General features: G+C 46.6%; 2 protein-coding genes across 3 annotated transcripts; both read left to right on the forward strand.

Annotated features, from left to right (window-relative positions):
• The first annotated feature begins 614 nt into the window (after positions 1-614).
• clasrp (CLK4-associating serine/arginine rich protein) lies at positions 615-8293 on the forward strand. 2 transcript variants are annotated; one of them, XM_088381492.1, is made up of 21 exons: positions 615-737; positions 1422-1561; positions 1736-1833; positions 1969-2070; positions 2229-2308; positions 2450-2534; positions 2621-2757; positions 2873-2969; positions 3668-3746; positions 3825-3898; positions 4144-4185; positions 4253-4450; positions 4868-5137; positions 5195-5374; positions 5782-5821; positions 6722-6782; positions 6857-6915; positions 6995-7041; positions 7147-7235; positions 7421-7445; positions 7830-8293. In XM_088381492.1, exons 2-21 carry the CDS (start codon positions 1463-1465, stop codon positions 7894-7896), a joined length of 1929 nt encoding a protein of 642 aa, XP_088237618.1. In that variant the 5' UTR covers positions 615-737; positions 1422-1462; the 3' UTR covers positions 7897-8293. The 2 variants fall into 2 exon arrangements, 1 of the variants encoding a protein (XP_088237618.1); XR_015859544.1 differs by lacking the exons at positions 7421-7445; positions 7830-8293 and having other exon boundaries at positions 5782-5825.
• Positions 8294-8824: 531 nt separating this feature from the next.
• On the forward strand, positions 8825-17842 carry znf296 (zinc finger protein 296). The gene is made up of 3 exons (XM_088380614.1): positions 8825-9083; positions 11653-12039; positions 14929-17842. The coding sequence occupies exons 1-3, from the start codon at positions 9032-9034 to the stop codon at positions 16503-16505; spliced, it is 2016 nt and encodes a 671-aa protein (XP_088236740.1). The 5' UTR covers positions 8825-9031; the 3' UTR covers positions 16506-17842.
• Positions 17843-17976: the final 134 nt, after the last annotated feature.

Below are 17976 nucleotides of genomic sequence, written 5' to 3' on the forward strand. Positions count from 1 at the left end.
TATATATATTTTTTCTGAAACAGCATAAATGACAACACATGGTAAAACCCGGATTGCTCAAGGTCAAACCTGAAAACAAAAAATGAAACTAAGGCTGAAATTTACTTGTCTTCCTTTGGCTGTTAAGTTGACGAGCATTAAAAGCATAAACTCAGTGACAGTGTGTGAAAGGAAAGGCCGTTTATGACAAGAGGGATGCAAAAAAGACAGTTAATGGCCAAGTGGATGTGACAAACGTGAACTTTGGCCCGTGCAAACAGCAGCCGGCCGCTAAGGCTTCCTGTAACCGCCCTGCTCACGAGGAAATGGAGGAAACAGAGTGCACGCTTTACACCTGCTGTGTGCCTCAGGATGTCATATATGACAACACGAGAGAAGCTTCAACTTTCAAATTATAAAATGCAACTTAAAATGCAAGTCACTTAATTATCCTTACAAATTAAAACTATGGTATTTTGAAATCAAATTCAATGCAAATAATTTTGAAAATAAATTGTTTTCTCTTTCAAGTTGTGTTGAAGTTTTTTTTGTCTTTAGTTTTTTTACATTCATTTAGGCAGAATCATTATAACGTGAACATATATGCAGTAACGCTCCCGTCCAGCAGGGGGTCTATTGCCTCCCCCCGCCGTTAAATTCAACGAAGTAAAAAAGACAGCGCGGAAGAAGGCGTGTACAGTCGCCTCTTTGGCTTAGCGAATTATAACCCAGTTTTCTAGTTGTTGCCCGTAAAACAGGTAAGCCCTTCCTATTTTAAAAGTCATTAATTTATGTTTATGTAGCATTTGGTTTAGCCTATACAGTTATTTTCTCGTTTACTGTGGTGCAGTTAGCCTTGAATAGCTAAGCTAAGCTAAACTAGCTTTTCAGTGAAGAGGCCCCCGCGACTTTACGCACTGTCGGTCAAATCGCTGCGGCTCCTGACAAACTCCTGTGTACATTCTAAAACATTTTTTTCCTTTTCTATTTGTCTAAAAAAGCGATAAATAATAATGTGAGACTAAGGTGAGCATTTAAATACTGCAGTTTAGCTACGATCAGTTTCCTCATACAGTATATTCAAATATGTGTCCATTCTTGTACAATTATTATACGATGCAAGTAGTCAAAGTGACTATTTACTATAGTACAGACGAAAATTATAATCAATAACCCTACCTGAGTTTTATTTGCAAACTTGAGCACACTTCATTTATTCCCAGCATTGTTCATATCTGATATAACAAAATGACAGCAACATTGACAGGTTTAATGGGGAAAAGTAATTCCATTAGCTTCTTATTTATGACCCCCCCCCCCACCCCAATAAAATAAAATTCTACGACTCCCCTTCTTCCTTTAGCTGGTGCATAATGCAAATGACAGCCATTCCCAGCAACAAAACAAATCTAGTAACTCTCTGTGCTTTTCCCCCACTGCAGCAACCGTGCCACGCCGCGCCCCCACCCCCAGCGGCGCCGTCATGTGGCAGGAGGCCCGCAAGCACGAGCGCAAGCTCCGTGGCATGATGGTCGACTACAAGCGACGTGGCGAGCGCCGCCGGGAATACTACGAGAAGATCGTAAGTTGTCTCGCAAAAGTCAGACTCTAATCGTAAGCGACAATATCGCTTTGCTTGCGTGATGAAGAACACTGTGTTGACCTGGGATGACTCGTTTAGCTTTGTAAGAGTTTAAAACTTGGGAGCAAAGTCGCCGCACACTTTCCACATCTGCTCGTTTTTGTCTCCTTTTAGAAAAAGGATCCGGCCCAGTTCCTTCAGGTTCATGGACGAGCCTACAAGATCCACCTGGATCCTGCTGTGGCTCTGGCTGCAGAGTCTCCCATCAACATGTAAAAAACACACATAAGTGATCTTAAAAAGTGACACAATATGTAATCTGTCAAACAAAAATGTTATTCTCATAGCTGGTGAGATTTGCAGCACTAACCCTAATGCTGGACGTTTTTTTTTTTTCTCTCTTAAAGGATGCCATGGCAAGGTGACGCCAGTAACATGATTGATCGTTTTGACGTCCGAGCTCATCTCGACTACGTCCCCACCTACACGCCTCCGCTCATCACCACACCGTCAGTTTTTCCTCATTCTACAGTTTTCATCCATGTTAACCTTTTTTTTTTTGTGACACCGACGTGAATTATTTTTAACTGCATGAGTCCTACACATGAACTATTTCAGTTCTCTCTGCATGCACATTGATTGTGTTTTATCACTTCCATCTTTGCAGAAGCGCAGAGCAGGAGATGGAGGAGAGGAAATGCAATTACGAGCGCTACCGAGGCTTGGTGCAGAACGACTTTGCCAACAGTCAGTCACATATTCTCTGACATCCGGCACAGTAGCAAATGATAGTTGTCTCTCGTGCTCCTGATGACGACTTTCAATATTTCAGTAACATCCACTTTCGAGGCTGCAATGTTGTGCTTAAACTCCGGTGTCCTCCCGCAGTCTCTGAGGAGCAGTGTTTGTACCAGATTTATGTGGACGAACTCTACGGTGGCCTACAGAAGCCAAACGAGGATGAGAAGAAAAAGTATGTTCGTTCCATAGCCTCTTTTCTATTGCGTGTCTGCACACGAAGGACACTCGTTTCTAACATTGTCCATTTTCGGGAGGCAGGCTGGCGGAGAAAAAAGTTGCCATCGGTTACACATACGAGGACAGCACTGTGACAGAACCGGACCCCGCCTCGGACAAAGATGAAGACAATTCGGAGAACAGCGAGTCTGAAGAAGACGAGGTCATCCCAGATATTGGTGAGCTGTAACATAAATGTAGATTCAGTCGTTCCTTTTTTTGTTTTGGGTCCTAGCTAAATATAGATGTTGAGGAGCTTTGGAATAAACTGAATTGTCGTTTGGGTGTGGGCAGATGTGGAGGTGGACATTGACGAGCTGAACCACGAGCAGGAGCTGGATCTCAACAAAGCGGCCACTCCCTATGGAATGGCTGAAGGAGACTTTGTCAGGTACCGTTTGGATGATTATGCCACATGAACATATCATCACCTTTTTGAGGAGATTAAAATGGTGCAAATCCCTGCTCTGAAACAGAAAGTAAATCATATTTTGGAATGAGATGAAAAAACAAATTAGGATAATTTTTTGGGCCGGTTTGGACTTGTGTGCTATCTGACAATAGGGCCCAAAAAAAAATCTATTCCTCCTTTAGTGTCTCAGCTGTTCTGTAGTTCCCATTAATGGCAGCAGAGGGCGCTGTTATCCACCATTTAAGCAGAGGTTTTCTTCCTGTTGGTTGTTTATGTAAGTTCTCAGTTATGTAGGACACCCGTGAGGCATTTGTGACAATGCAGCGCAGTCAAACTGAATATTTTGTAGACTTGGAATCAAGACAAACTATCAATGACTTTTTATTACCTGTTAAATATAGTTTGTGTCAAGCCATATGGCCATAATCCCACGATAAACTTATTTTCTTATTTTTAAGACATCACAAAGTAACCGCCGACAATTTGTCCGCATCAGCACCGACTCGATTTCGCACGCCGCCATGTTAATGGTAACGACGGAATATTTTTCCGGTCCGACGCGGCTCGAGGCATTCGGTGGGGTTTGTCGTTTCGTGTTTATTTTTGAGCAGCCGTAAAAATGTCATTAAAAAGCTGTTTGGCTTGATTTAAACGTGCGTCCTAATTGTGCCCGTCAGGATGTTGAGGAAGGACAAAGAGGAGGTGGAGGCCATCAAGCATGCCAAAGCACTGGAGGCGGAGAAAGCCATGTACTCTGTAAGGACCTTTTTCTGAAGATGGCCGTAGGTGCGTGCGCATGTTTTCGACTTTACGTGACGTGTTTGCTCATCTAAGGGCCGCCGTTCTCGCCGACAAAGAAGAGAGTTCAGAGAGAAAAGACTGAAAGGACGACAAATCAGCCCGCCAAGGTAAATCCGTAAACTATGCAAAATAGAACTCGTTTATTTTGGACAGTTCTTTTTTTTTTTTTTTAATAGTCTGTTTTTCTTTTATTATAGTCTATTTTTTTTGGTCATTAAAGAGAAACTATTTTGATTCTTCTACAAGTCACAGCAAGAATTTTTGAATTATATTTAAAAGCATTACATAAGAACACAGCAGGCCGCAATCTTGCCAGCATGTGTCAATTTATTTCTTCTTGCTCCGTCTTCAGCTATGCCAGAAGAGACAGTCCAACGTATGATCCTTACAAACGGTAAGCTCGCCCTTCCGTGTTTATTTTCTCAACTTGATTGTCACAATGATTTCTTTGGATTTTTCAGGCCGGACTCAGAATCCAGCTCTGAGTCGCGCTCACGCTCCCGGACCCCCGGTCCGGAGAAGATAACCTTCATCACCAGCTTTGGAGGCAGCGACGACGAGGCTGCGGCGGCGGCAGCGGCGGCGGCAGCCGTGGCGCAAGCCGCCGTCTCCCAAGGCTCCTTCGTGCAGCACCCCGCAGGTCATAGCAGGGCCTCCCGGTCGGTAACTTTCCCTCCTCCTGGCTTTTTATCGGTTAGTCTGTTGACATGATCACTGGCAAGGGGTGATTCCTCTTATTTGGTGCTATTTTTTTTTTTTGTAACTTTATTGGAGGTGAGGTTCATTGCTATGCATGTTGTGCCAAGAGATTAAGGCGATGTTTTTTCAACGATGCGGGTATTTTTAGAAAGGTCTATTTTCCTAGAAAAATGTTTTTGTTATTTGATGCGTGTCTGTGTGAACATGGCCTGAGCGATTTGACTTGTCCAAAGCTGCATGTCAGACTTCCAAGCAATAAATCACTTCGGTCAATCAGCGTAAAAGCGTCGTCAATTGTAAAATCCAGCAGCGGGAAACAATTAGCCCAGGCGTTGGATCGTTGTCGTTACAAAAACGTTGCGTCTGTTTTTCTTCAGGAGACGAAGATCCTCATCCAGTCGTTCCCCTTCATACTCCTCCTCCGCTTCTTCATCGCGCTCCTCCTCTTCGTCCTCCCGTTCACGCCGCCGATCGCGGAGAAGGGACGACCGGCGTTCTCGGACCAACTCCCGCTTGAGACGACATTCTCGGTCGTACTCGCGTGAGCGGGGAGGGTCCCGGAGGAGGCGCGAGCGGACTCGCTCCAGATCGCGACCCAGAGAACGCTCTCGGGAGAGGAGACAATACTCTTCGAGGAGACGGACAAGGTGAAGGTCGTGCATTTTGGAACCACGCGGCCTGTGACCTAACGTTTGGCTTTTCAGATCCCGCTCCAGCTCACGGCAAGGGGGTTCCTCTCGGCGAAGCGGCCGCACCGGTTACCGGCGGGGCGAGAGCAGCAGCGGCAGTCCCTCGCCGTCCCCCGGCCGCCCCAACCACAGCCCCTCCCCTGACAACAGAGGACCCCCTGTTTCTGCTAACACCGTTACCGACAAACTCAGAAAGTAAGTCCACGTCGTCTTCGCTCTTGAATTCCATTCCTATGACCGCGAGGTAACTGAACCTCATCTATCACGAATGCAGTAGTGCGATGAGAGCGCAAATGAAAAATAGTGAGTCCGGCGTTAACCTCGTGTACCATCTTGTGCCATGTGACGACGTATTCTTACATGATTTGATGACCACGAAAATGTTATGTAGCCTCTTGGTTTATTTCACACCTTTTAAAAAAATAAATAAAGTGCATTGTGTACCACAGAAGCACATTTGATTACCACCCAAGGTAACGTTTCATTTAATTTAATATAGACTATGAAAACATCTTTATTTTGTCTACTTTGTTGAAATTGCAAACCGTCGGACTTCCGCCGTTTGCCCTAACTTGTCCACGCTTCCTTTGTCGTCCCTGCAGGCCTGAAACAAGCGGTGGTAAAAAGACGGGAGCTGCCAAAGTCAGTAAGAATTTGATGTGGCCGAGCTTTCTCGCTAAAGCCTACTACACCTCCCTCATCCCCCGACAGGCTGACCCGGCCGCCGTCCAGCACCCCTTGAAAAATAATCTCACTTGTGTTTTTAAACCGTATACACATGCCTCCATCTGACAAGGGTTGGCAAAAAAAGTAGACTGGACTCCATTACTGTAGTTTGCATCTTGTTGTTAATATTGACTTTTTTTTAAGATTTGGGTTTCTTTCCTGCTCAAACACAAGTGATGATGGGTGTGGGCAAAAAAGTCTGGGCTTGTTTCAACAAATGAACATATTTCAATGTCCTACAGCTCTAAACTGTGAGATCATGGAGAGAGATAGTGGTTTACTGTCAATCATTGTGGACATTTTTTTTCTTATTATTGTGAGCTGCCCTCGTCCTCCTTTCTGCTGCTGCTTGTTCATGTTTTCCTGGCAAAGAATCATCGTAGTTTTGCATACACGCCAGGCCTCTCTCTCTCTCTCTCTCTCTTAGTGAAGAATTGCGCTCGCCCTCCCGCGTTTGACTCGCCTGCGGTGTTGTGACCTGCCGTTTTTCTTGCCTGGCCAGGTTTGAACAGCCCACTGCTGGGTGTGTCGTCGGCAAAGCGCCACTGGCTCTTTAGTGAACTCGCTGGACCTGAACTTGCTCTTGTTTCACGTAGCGTCCCTCGACGACTCCCTCGGCTGTCCCCGCGTATTAATGTCTCACTCCCCCCCTCCTTTTTTTTTTTTTTTTGTGTCTATTCCTAATTTGCCGGACACGTGCGGCAAAAGGTTCCAAAAATCTCGCTTCACCTGTTGCCCACTTTGACTCATCCAAAGTGTTCAAATTGTGTTGACGGCGCTGTTGTCAAGTTGCTAATACAAGCGTGTTGCCCACAGTCCAAGCTGACGCCACAGGAGAAGCTCAAGCTCCGCATGCAGAAGGCCCTCAACAGGCAGTGTGAGTACACCAACGAGCCGAAGCTGTCTTTTTTTCCACGTGATATTTGCTCAACGGTTCCTCTCTTCCTGCAGCCAAGGCGGATAAGAAAGCGGCTCAGGTGAAAATCCAGCAACAGGAGCACAAACGACAGGTGCGTGTTTCTTATGCGTCAACAATCAAAAACGTCCCGTCCGCCATTTCCTCACATTGCCCCGTGATTGCCCCGACAGGAGCGAGAGGGAGAACTACGAGCCATGGCACGCAAGATACGCATGAAGTAAGGCCGTGCGTGTGCGCGTGTGTGTGTGTGCATACACGCAGGCGGACCGTTTGGTATTTGAGTGTGTTGCAATGGTCTGACCTCGAGGGCTTCTGTGTTTAGGGAGCGAGAGCGGCGCGAGAAAGAGTGGGATGAATGGGAGCGACAATACGGACGCCACAGCAGCAACTCGCCCTCTCCTTCCAAACATGGTAAGGCTGCGAGGGTCAGCAGCCTCGCCGCAGCAAACATTTACCAGACTCGGACAATAGAGCCGCTTTCAAAAAATTCTCGGAACGAGATCGGCCCAACTGTGAGCAGATGTTTCAAAAGTGATGGAAGTAGCATTTGGTTCTTTGGAGTTCTGACGGCGCTTCTGTGTACTCTTGTCCCTCAGGTCGGGATTCCAGCTCATCCAGAAGGTATGTGAGGATTCCTCTTCACATCTTTGTCCTGGTCACCATTATTTATGCCTTATTAATAGTCCTCTCCTAACTTGAATCCATTTTATTTATAGAGCACTTAAGAAAAAACATCTGAGACCAAAACAGAGAGCTTTAATGAATCATAACATTTCAATAATACTAAATAATGAAATACTTTTTTTGGGGGGGCTAAAAAAAAACAACTCGTTGGTGACTTAGAAACACTCCTGCAGCATCTCGAGACCAAATTAGGGCTGAAACAGTTTACAGAATAACTCCATGAGAGAGAAGAACAATAATAAATTCAACTTTGATGTCCAAAGTACTGATTGATTTCTGTACCTTTTTTTTTTTCTTCCCCTCTCCTTGTTTTTTTTTTAGGAGATATCGGTCCCACTCACGCTCCCGTTCCCGCTCCCGTTCCAGAAGTCCGTACAGCAGATACTGACCTGAAATATTGGAGGATCTCCTTGAACAATAAAGCAGAACATAAGCCAGGGTCACTCATGTTGACACCAAGACCTCAAACATGTATGTATGGAATATGTTGTTGTCTGAATTATGACCTTGTCACTTTTACACCACATTCTCATATTTGGTTGGAAAACATGCTGCAGGTTATTATTAAACCTGTTTGCATTTCTTCTTCAAGCCCTGCCTGCTCCTCACCACTCATATTTCAGAGCAACTCATTTGACGTCTTCCTCTCTGAATATTTTGGACGTCATTTCTGTTTCAAATCACGCCGATTACATCAAATATCTCACTCGCTCTTTTTTTTTTTATAAAAGCGATAATCCCTCCTCTGTCATGTCCCAATAAAAGTGTTCATGAAACAAAATGAAGATTTATTTCGGTATTTATTGTCTCTCATAACTGCATAGACTTGTCTCATTTTTGCAAGCCTCTTTCACTTGAAAAAAAAAAATTCTCCAAAGCTTTCTGTATATAAATCTGTTTTTGTAACTCCATTTTTTTTAAATCATTGATGTTAAGTCAGCTACAATTTTATTCTGGTATTTTGCTGCTTCAAAATATCAACGCCATTATTTTAGTGCTGTACCGAAAAGCAGAAGTGAATAGTCTTGTGGGGACACCTGTGGAACTGAAAAGTGCTTTCTCTGGAAATAAAACCAAACGGCCCCCCATCAGGTATTTAATCTTATTAAAATCCTGCCTCGGTTTACGCATTCATTTTGTATTTCAATGAGCATTTACTGGACATGTGACATTACGTCGCGTCGTAAACCGAGGAGCCACTTTGAAGCGAGACACGTGTTTGTCCAGTGGGGTCGTAGGTTTGTGGTGCTGTGGGCGTGGTTTGCTGGCCCCGGCCACGCCCCCTTGTTGCCCTCCGCTCGCCGGCTGCTTGAAGGAGAAGGAAGACGCGTGAACTTGAACGCAGCCTTGTCAGTCCAGTCCACGCAGGGGAGGAGACGGCGAGCAAGCACACGCAGGCCAGTCCATCTTATCACACAGCGAGCACCTGGACCGAACCGGCTTGTGTTTTTCCTCCCTTTTTTCTCAGTGTTTGCTTGATATTGTAGTTTGGTTTTTTCTGTGAGCGCGGAGGCATCGACGCGATGTCCAGACGCAAACTTGGCAGCAGACCGCAGCACCTGAGTGCAATTCACGGTAAGAACGAAGCATGTTGCTGGGATAGAAATGGGGCTGTGGGACTGGGAAGTGTGGTCGGCCTCGTTCGGTTGGAGTGATGGAGTATTCGTGAAATCCAACTATTATGTATGATGCGTTTCGTCCGTGACACTTTGTTGACATCACATAAAGAACCGCGAATGCTTGCACTGTTAAGAGTCAATATTTAAACAGGACGTTCTCCACTTTTTTAAAACTAACAGTAAAAATTCCTGATAAGTTTTGGCTACTTATTATTTTTTTTAATATATTTTTTAATTAAAATATATTTTAACCAGGCTTGTTTATATTTCAAAACAACCAGAAATTGTATATGTATTTTAAAGTAAACCTTTTTTTTTTCTTTTCAAAAAGTAACCACGACACAGTTGGTGCGTGCGTAGGTTGTATGACCACACAGTCCTTCACTGACTTGCGTGCGCGTTCCCGCGTCTGTGTGTGTGTGGCCGCGCCTTGCAAGTCTGCACAAACAGCCGCAGCTCTGAAACAGGAAAGGTGACATTTTTGAGGAACAACTGGCGAGATGCGGCCCCACACTGTACTGTCTGTACCTGTCCTGATTCTATTCTATTACAGTGCTGCTCTTGGCAGGCAACAAGGTGTGCCGGTGTCCGGTGTTGAGCAACAGGCCAATTTCCTTCGTAGAAAAGTCCGCTTACCCCCATACTAACATCATAATATACACGACAAGGACATTTGAGACTTAAATATACATATTTTTTAATGTGCTTGAGTTGCAAGCCGGTCTAAATAAAGCACTACATTGAGCTAACTATATATTTTTTAATTGTAAAAAAGGACATTACTATTACTAAACCTTTAGTGGCAGCCATTGGTAGACGTCCATAAAACTCAAAATTAAAATGTGAGATCGCACTACAAAAAAAAAAAAAAAAGTTAGCCCACTGTAGTTTTTAATACACTTTTGGACTGTATGTCCTCCAACTGATATTTACCTTCTATTAACCCTTTTTTTTTAAGAATTAACGTTTGTCTGACTGCTTCTTCGTGGCACTCTTTTGGCCTGGTTTCAAAGTTCTTGCTTCTCGCTCTAACCACATGTGTCAGGTATGAGGTCACATGTCACATTTGTGAGCTTCAAACACACACATACACACACACACAGACACAGGCCTGGCCGCTCTTATCTTACTCCTTCGGTCATTTTTTTTCTCCCCCTTTTATTGCATTCCGTTTCCTGTTGAGAAACGCTCTGCGGTTTGAGTCTAGGGGTGTGAATACAGTGGATTTTAAGTCTACACATCCCTTTTCAAATGGCATATTTTGTAATACTAAAAAATCTACAACTCGTATTACTCGATTGGGAGGGGAAATAACCCAATCTTACCAAGAAAGGAAACAAAACAAACAACTGAGATGTTTGCAAAAGTGAGCACACCCCCCTGTAACTGGGGATGTGGCTCTGTTCAGAATCAACCAATCACGTTGCTACCTACGAGAACGTCAGAACTTCATATCAGGTTCATCAGAGACAGGTGCGTGAAGTTTGGATGTGATTGGTCATTTCTAAACACTTTTTTTCAGTTGAGTTGTGCAGGCGATGCCCTCATTAATGGTGAAAAAAGTTCTGAATCGAATTACCTCATTCTTTTTTTTTTATATCATTCAAACTCCATGGGGTGTGTAGACTTTTTATACCCACTGTCTAACTTGAAATCACACTTGTGGGCTGAAAATATTTTCAGGGGACTTTCTCTGAGGTTTTATTTGGGGTTTTTTTTTAACATGAAAGGTACAAATGCTCATTACAGCCACAAAAAAAAGCAGATTTTTCAAAAAGCTTCTCCACCGTTGTGCTAGAGGATGTCATACGTCATTTGAGGTGAATGAGGTGATGCCCCAACCCACCTCCCCTGCGTCTGTGGGTTTTGTGAGCGAGCCGATCAGTTCTGGGTCGCTTGAAGGAAGTGGTCAGTGGCCTGTGAGCAGTTTGACCTCGTTGTGATGCTCCTTTTGACTGACACAAGAACTTGAAATCAGCCGCAATGCTTTAACGTCTGATACCTGCCACCGGCTTCTTTTTCCTTATACTTGTTTCCCTGAGGTATTTAAAATCTACCGTGACATCAGTTTTGAATGCTACTGTAATCATGGGACAAATATGTTTATATTTGACTCAGGCCTGAGCAATTAGGATTATTTTTAGCCCGATTCTAATAGTTGGCAGAATAAAATTCTGATTTTACAGGTGTATTGTTGTGTCCTGTTAGTGTGCATAAAAAAATATTCAATATAATAAACAATAAATTAAATAAAACCATTTACTAAAAATATTCTAATACTTTTAAAATGTCATTTCATATACCTCTACTTCTTTTTAGGTTTAATAAAATATATTTCAGATATATGAACATTTTACATCTTAAATATAATAAATATAAAATATGTGAATATATGTATTTGCACATTCAATTAATATAATAAAATGTATCTACTTACAATTAATGGCTTAATATATTCTGACATTAAAATATAGAAAAAAAATGTATATTTGGAAAAACTATGAATGTATTTCCGTGTTTCTTAGAATCTCCTGACACAGCGGACGGAGGTGCCCTCCTGCCACAGGACCACCTCCCGACCCCGCACATCCTGACACCCGACGGTGGCGGCGACCTCTTGACCTGCGGCCAGTGCAGCCGGGCCTTCCCCCTGGCGCACATCCTGGCCTTCATCCAGCACAAGCAGGGCGGCTGTCTTCCCCGAAACCAAGCTTTGGATGCCCGCGCCGCGCCCCGCTCGCCCGCCCACCGAGCCCTGCAGCGTCATTGCGCCTCCAACGGGACCCTAACGGCCGCCGTCGCAGCGCTGGGCCAGGGCTTCATCGAGCTGAGGAGGGAGGAGGCGGAGGCCAGGGAGCGAGCCTGGGGGGCGGAGCTTGGGTTGAAGGTGAAGGTGGAGCCCGGCAAAGCAGGTGAGGACTTAGAAGAAAGGAAAAAGGCAGGTTGCTAATTAGCCAGGCTGTTTTTTTTTTTTTTCTTCATTTGTTTACACCCCCAACCCCTTTCCTCACCCCTCCGTATGAGTCCAGCTCATTAGCTAGCCGTTGCCATTAGCAGGCCTTGGTGAGTTAGTGATGCAAAAGCTAATTGTGCAGAAAGCAGTGGCGTCAGGAGGTTTTCTCGGGGTCCCCCAGGAGGCCTCCTGCCACTACACCGAGCACCTGAGCTCTAGAGCTCCCCCCCACCCCCTTCCCATACTCGCCACCAATCCCCTGCCTGCTTGTCTCGGAGGTGACCAGGTAAACATGTTCTGATTCCCGAGGTAATACAACACATGCTGTCACGCTCGGAACATAAAAGACGCTCGTATGTAGGGAGGCGGAAAATAATCAAATTGCAATTTTATTTCCCCCTCAAAAATGAATCAATACCCGTAAGTGATGATGCCAAAATCCCGTGTGTTGTTTTTTTTGGTGGAAGTTTTTGCATTTGTTGTTTTACCGGTCCGATTGGAAAGAACAACGATATGAATCTCAAACAGGTTTGATAATTGGTTTCCGAGCTAAGCCTAATTAAAGGGACATTTATTCAAAGAAGTTGTCCCTTCCACAGTGCTGTAATTAGAACGTGTGTTGATGGATCGAATGAAGCAGGCCAGCGCCTTGAGGAAGGAAGGAAAATTATGGGCATTTTCCGAAAATGATCGTTTCTCTCAGGCGACAAACGGACGCGGCATCTCGAAGCAGGTAGACGAGCGTCCCTCGCGCACATGTCGAAACCTCCCATGTCGTGTGCACACACACGTTAGCAGTTCCTTCCTTTGTGCAACGTTTGGGGAGGGGGGAGGGGGGTCATCTGCCTGCACCATTTCCGTCCATCTACAAAACTCAAATCGAACTTGAACTCTCTTTTATAATGCTTTAGCATAAGCCGGTTGCTTAATACGAAAATATTCATGTACACTATTATTGCTTGTATGTAAAAAAAAATAATAATCTTATATTAATTTGCAGTCGCAATTTTTCTTTTTTGAAATCGTTTAAGGAAAAAAAAAAAAAAGCTCTTTGCCAAGAAATGATCTCATCAGTACAACAATAACACCTCCATTATAATTTACGGCCATTTTTGGGCCTGCGAGTTTTTGTTTTGGAAGGCGTTTGTTGGCGAGCTGTTTTGAGCGAAAGTGAGAGAGCGGTTATCCCGCAAGCAGACACGGCCCTCCTTTTCTTTTTTTCTGATGTGCACGTGTGTATGTGTACGTGTGTGTGTGTGTGTGTGTGTGGTGGTGGTGGGGTTAGAGTGGAGATGGATTACTGAAGAGCCTTGTGCATCTGTCTCGTTCCTTTTTATTTATTCTCCTTGTTTGTTTTGTTTTTTTTATTCATCTCAACGGCCACCCTCCTCCTCCTGCGTCTTCAGCACACTTTTCCTTCTCCCCTCTTTCAATTTCTCGCCTCCCCTCTCCGTCTCGACCTCCCCGGGGAGAAGAGATTCTGCCTGCTGCTCGTTAGTGCTCCCAGCCAATCTGCATTTTTAATTAGTAGTTATTGCTTCTGCTTAATATTCAAGTGCTACCCCGGGCCAAATGGGAATCCTTACACACGAGGAAAAAAAAAAAAAAAACGAAGAGAGAGAAAGTGGAGGGGAAAAGAGAGAGAGCGGCTGGGTATTGTGTTTCACTGCGGGACCACAAGACAAAAGCCACCATGGAGCCCCCCCCCCCCCCTCCTCACTGCTGCCCCCTCAGGGATAGATTTGGGGGCGGAGGGCTTGGAGGATGGGTCTCAAGTACAATCCAAAGGGGTGACATATTTCCACGGTGTCCTCCCCTCCCTTGCACTACTTTATAATCTTTTTATCTCATTTTCTTTTTTATCTCCCGAGCCCTGACCTACCTATCTCTCTTTTCCTGCTCTCACCCTATTTTTTTTTTTCTCTTTTTCATCCCAACTTTTGCTGGCTCTCTCCTCAGGCTAGGTTAAAGGACATGAACAGGCAGAAAAGAGGAGAGGAAGAAATAGGGGAAACAGTTGCTCTCTTTTTTCATCTCTCGCCTCCTCCCCTCCAGTAAAATACAGACGGATTTGACTTGAGGAAACATGAAAGAGGCTTATAGCAGTCGGCTTTGAACCGCTCAGAAAGAAAGAAAAACGGAAAAATAGAACACTTTCTCCCTCCCCTCCGCAATTTGGAGATGGTCTCTCCAGTGTTGATTAATGCAGAAAAAGGCCTCATTTGTCAAGCGGGCTGAGTCAGTGGCTCATTTGCATAAGGCATTCGTTTTCCACGTTCTGCTAATTAGCAATTTGCAGCTTAATTGGAAAGTGGCTTCTCGCTTAGGAGACAAAGCTATCCGACGTATAAAAATATCCGCGAGATGTAACCCCGCCGACGCGCCTCCGCGCTGGAAAAACGCCGCTCTACCTCGGCGCCCTCTCGTTGACGTCGAGGGCGGATGCGCTCGTCGTGTGTCGTTTTGCTGATCAGAACCAAATAGCGCCATCCTCTCCATTTTATGATCGATAACTACATTTCCCATCATCCCCTAAGAATAACCCCCCCATTGTGGTGGAATGTTTTTGCTCACTGTTAGCTTGTGATTGATGTTTTCCATTTATGTTAGCATTAAGCTAACCTGATTATTTTTATTGCTTGGCTCATTTGCATGAGACAGGACCGCTCCCTCAAAAACTCATTTCATCCAGGCTTGAGAAAGAAGGATCTCGATCCTTTGGGTATTTTGACAAAAGTGTGTCTCGGATATGTTGAGACACCTGGGAACTTTTTTCCTGCCCCAGGTCAATTGGGATCGGCTCCACCGTGACCCTTGTCCTTACGACTGCTCTGTTTTTGTTTTCCAGGGTCCGAGGAGCCGTCCTACTTCACCTGCCAGCAGTGCGAGAGTGTATTACCCTCCGCCTGGGCCCTGCTGCAGCACGCCCAGCACGCTCACTCCCTCAGCATTTACCAGGAGGAGGATGAGGACATCCGAGCCAGTCTGAAGGAGAACAAACCTGCGGCCGCCACGCTGGACCCTCGCCACCTCAGTCATGCGCTCGCCTCCGCCTTCCAGCCCACCCTGCGCCTGGCTCGCCCCCGCCAGACTCCCGCCGCCGTGCCCCCCAACAACCTGCAGGCTCTGAACTTCTCCGAGCTGCTGCGGGGTCTTGCTGAGGGCACCAACAACATTAGCAACAACAACAATCCTTCTGTCAGCTCGCCGGGAGGCCTGGCGTTGTCCCCGTCCTCCTCCCCGCCGGCGGCGTCCCCCTTCCCTCAAACGGGAGTCCTCCAAGCCGACTTCCACTGCGAGCTGTGCGACCACAGTTTTCAGACGCCGCGCGCCCTCTCCGCCCACCGCCGGACTCACGCGTGCGAGAGGCCGTACCACTGCGGCGTGTGCGGCCAGGCCTTCGCCCAGAGCGGGCAGCTGGCTCGCCACATCAGGAGCCACCACCGGCCGGCAGCGGGGAGCGGGTATGAATCAGCGGATGCCTTGGCGATGGAGACCACCAGGGGAAGGTTCCAAATGCAGGCAGGGAAGGCCACCATGGACGTGAGAGCGCAGGGTCCCTCTGAGTTGGACCTGACGGTGCCCAAGCTCCCCGCCGTGATGCTCCTCCCCTCGCAGGTCAGACCTTCAGACAGAGAGCTGCTGAGACTCTACCAGAGCCAGAGAGACGGCGGCGAGGAGGAGGCCGAGGCGCAGGCGGACCCCCGGCGCGCCTCACCATGCGCCAGCCCCTCCGAGGGCTCCCTGGAAAGCGGCGAGACCGGCGGCAGCGGCGAGAGCGGCATAGCCAGCGGCAACTGCACGCCCAAGCGGCCCGAGATGAGCGAGCAGCCCGAGATCATTGACTTCAGCTCGGCTAAAGTCAGCGAGGCGGTGCAGGAGTGGCAACGGGAGAACGAGCGGAGGAGCACCGGTGGAGGGAGCGCCGGCGCCCCGTCCGTCTCGGCCGTCAAGAAGAAGAAGGACGAGGCCTGCGAGTATTGCGGAAAGCAGTTTCGCAACAGCAGCAACCTGACGGTGCACCGCCGCAGCCACACGGGCGAGCGGCCGTACCGCTGCGGCCTGTGTAGCTACGCCTGCGCCCAGAGCTCCAAGCTAACGCGGCACATGAAGACGCACGGTGCCCAAGGAGCCAAAGCGCCTTTCCTGTGCCAACTTTGCGCCGTGCCTTTCACGGTCTACGCCACCCTGGAGAAGCACCTGAAGAAGGTGCACGGCCTCAGTCACGCCAGCGTGGGCGCCTACGCCCAGGCCAGCGCCGCAGACACGTTGGCCGCCATGAAGGCCGAAGAGGCGCCGGAGGTTGTGAAGATGGAGGAGGAGGAAGCCAGTCTGGATCAAGTCGCCAATACGGACAGGGAAGAACATCGCCAGGAGGAGAGCACGGGAAGTCCAGCTCCCGTGGCTTTGACTCCAGCTCCCTGAGTGCCTGCCCAGCAAACTCAACTGGACCCTACCATGAAAAAAAGAACCCACCCAAAACTGGAGTAGAAAAGTAGCAGAACCGAAGCAATTGTATGCAAAAAGAAAAAAAGAAAAGCTCCGGGCTGAGAAAGTGCCTATTTGTGTGACCTCAGAACAAAACGGTGACATTCAACAGGGACATTTGCAGAGCTGCAGAACAGGAAGTGAGCTACCACAGTCCACGCCAACACAGGAAACCAACTTGCAGGTGATGCAAAGGCGCCATTTTATCGCTCTTCCGTGTGACCCACCGGACAGGCGACCATCACATCATCCAGATGAATGAATGAATGATGCTAACATATCCACGGATATGTGTGCAGATTTTCTTTTAAAGACTCAGCAAATAACTTCTGCTGTCTGCAGTGCGCCCTTGCTGGTCTCAAACGTCACGTTTACCGGCCTCCCGGCGAGGTTGCGCTCCTGACTTCTTGCGACAAATTCCAATAGACCTTCTGGTGTGAGCTTTTTTTTTTTTCAGGATTACTTTCTATGCAGCAAAACTGTAACTCTCTTCCCCCCTGTTTATTACCTTTCTGTCTTCGTTGTTTACATTTATAAAATGCCCAGCTGTTAGGAGCCTGTGCATGTTTTGCAGCTGTTATTATTTCCTGGTTCTGAGTGTTTGTGTGTTTTAAAATAATTTGTAATTTATGAACGTGCACCTTGGTGCTTGTGGAAGTGAGAGCGGAGAAGGGCACTTGAGTGAGCGAGCACTTGTTTTTCACTATGTGTGTGTGTGCGTGCAGGAACTTGAATTGTGTCCCATGCGTCCTTTTGGATCATTGTCGAGAAGAACTCAAGCAAACCTTGTCTGCATACACGTGCGACTGAGCGTGTGTGTGTGTGTGTGTGAGAAACTGTGTGCAGGAGATAGTGTAGGAGTGTGCGTGCGTGAGAGGAAACTGCGTGGTTCGTGCGTGACTGAATGAGTGGGGTAAGAAACTCTCCGAGAGAGTTCGCGAGTGTCAGAGAATTGAGACTAACTGCGTGAGAGCGTGAAAGTTTGTGCGCGTGCGCGTTAGTGTACTGACAGTGAGAATTGCGCATGCGCGCTTTTGTGACCACTGTGTATCCATTATCAGGGACAGCAAAACAAACTGTGTGTAAAAGCAGTGTAACTGTTCAGGGATCATATTTTGTACATAGATTGACAATCTTGCTGTTTTTTTGTTCTTCTTAACTGCCTGTCGCTGTTACATGCCTCCCCAAACGTCTCCTGCTGATTGTCTCCCCTTTAGACTCAGTACTTGCTTGTCCGACACTGTTTTGAAACCTCAATAAAAAGCTGAGGTGTATTTTTGCATTGTGAGGTGTATTCTTATCTCGCTTGTGTTTTAGTTATTTACACGAGAAGTGGTCCACTATTTTATACTAGGTGCAAGTGGTCCCGTCGAGCATCTTCGGCTAATCCAATTGAACCAGGAAGTCG

Source organism: Syngnathus floridae, chromosome 7, assembly GCF_059516105.1.
Source record: "Syngnathus floridae isolate MCC-2025c chromosome 7, RoL_Sflo_1.0, whole genome shotgun sequence".
In the NCBI taxonomy this organism is placed as follows: domain Eukaryota; kingdom Metazoa; phylum Chordata; class Actinopteri; order Syngnathiformes; family Syngnathidae; genus Syngnathus; species Syngnathus floridae.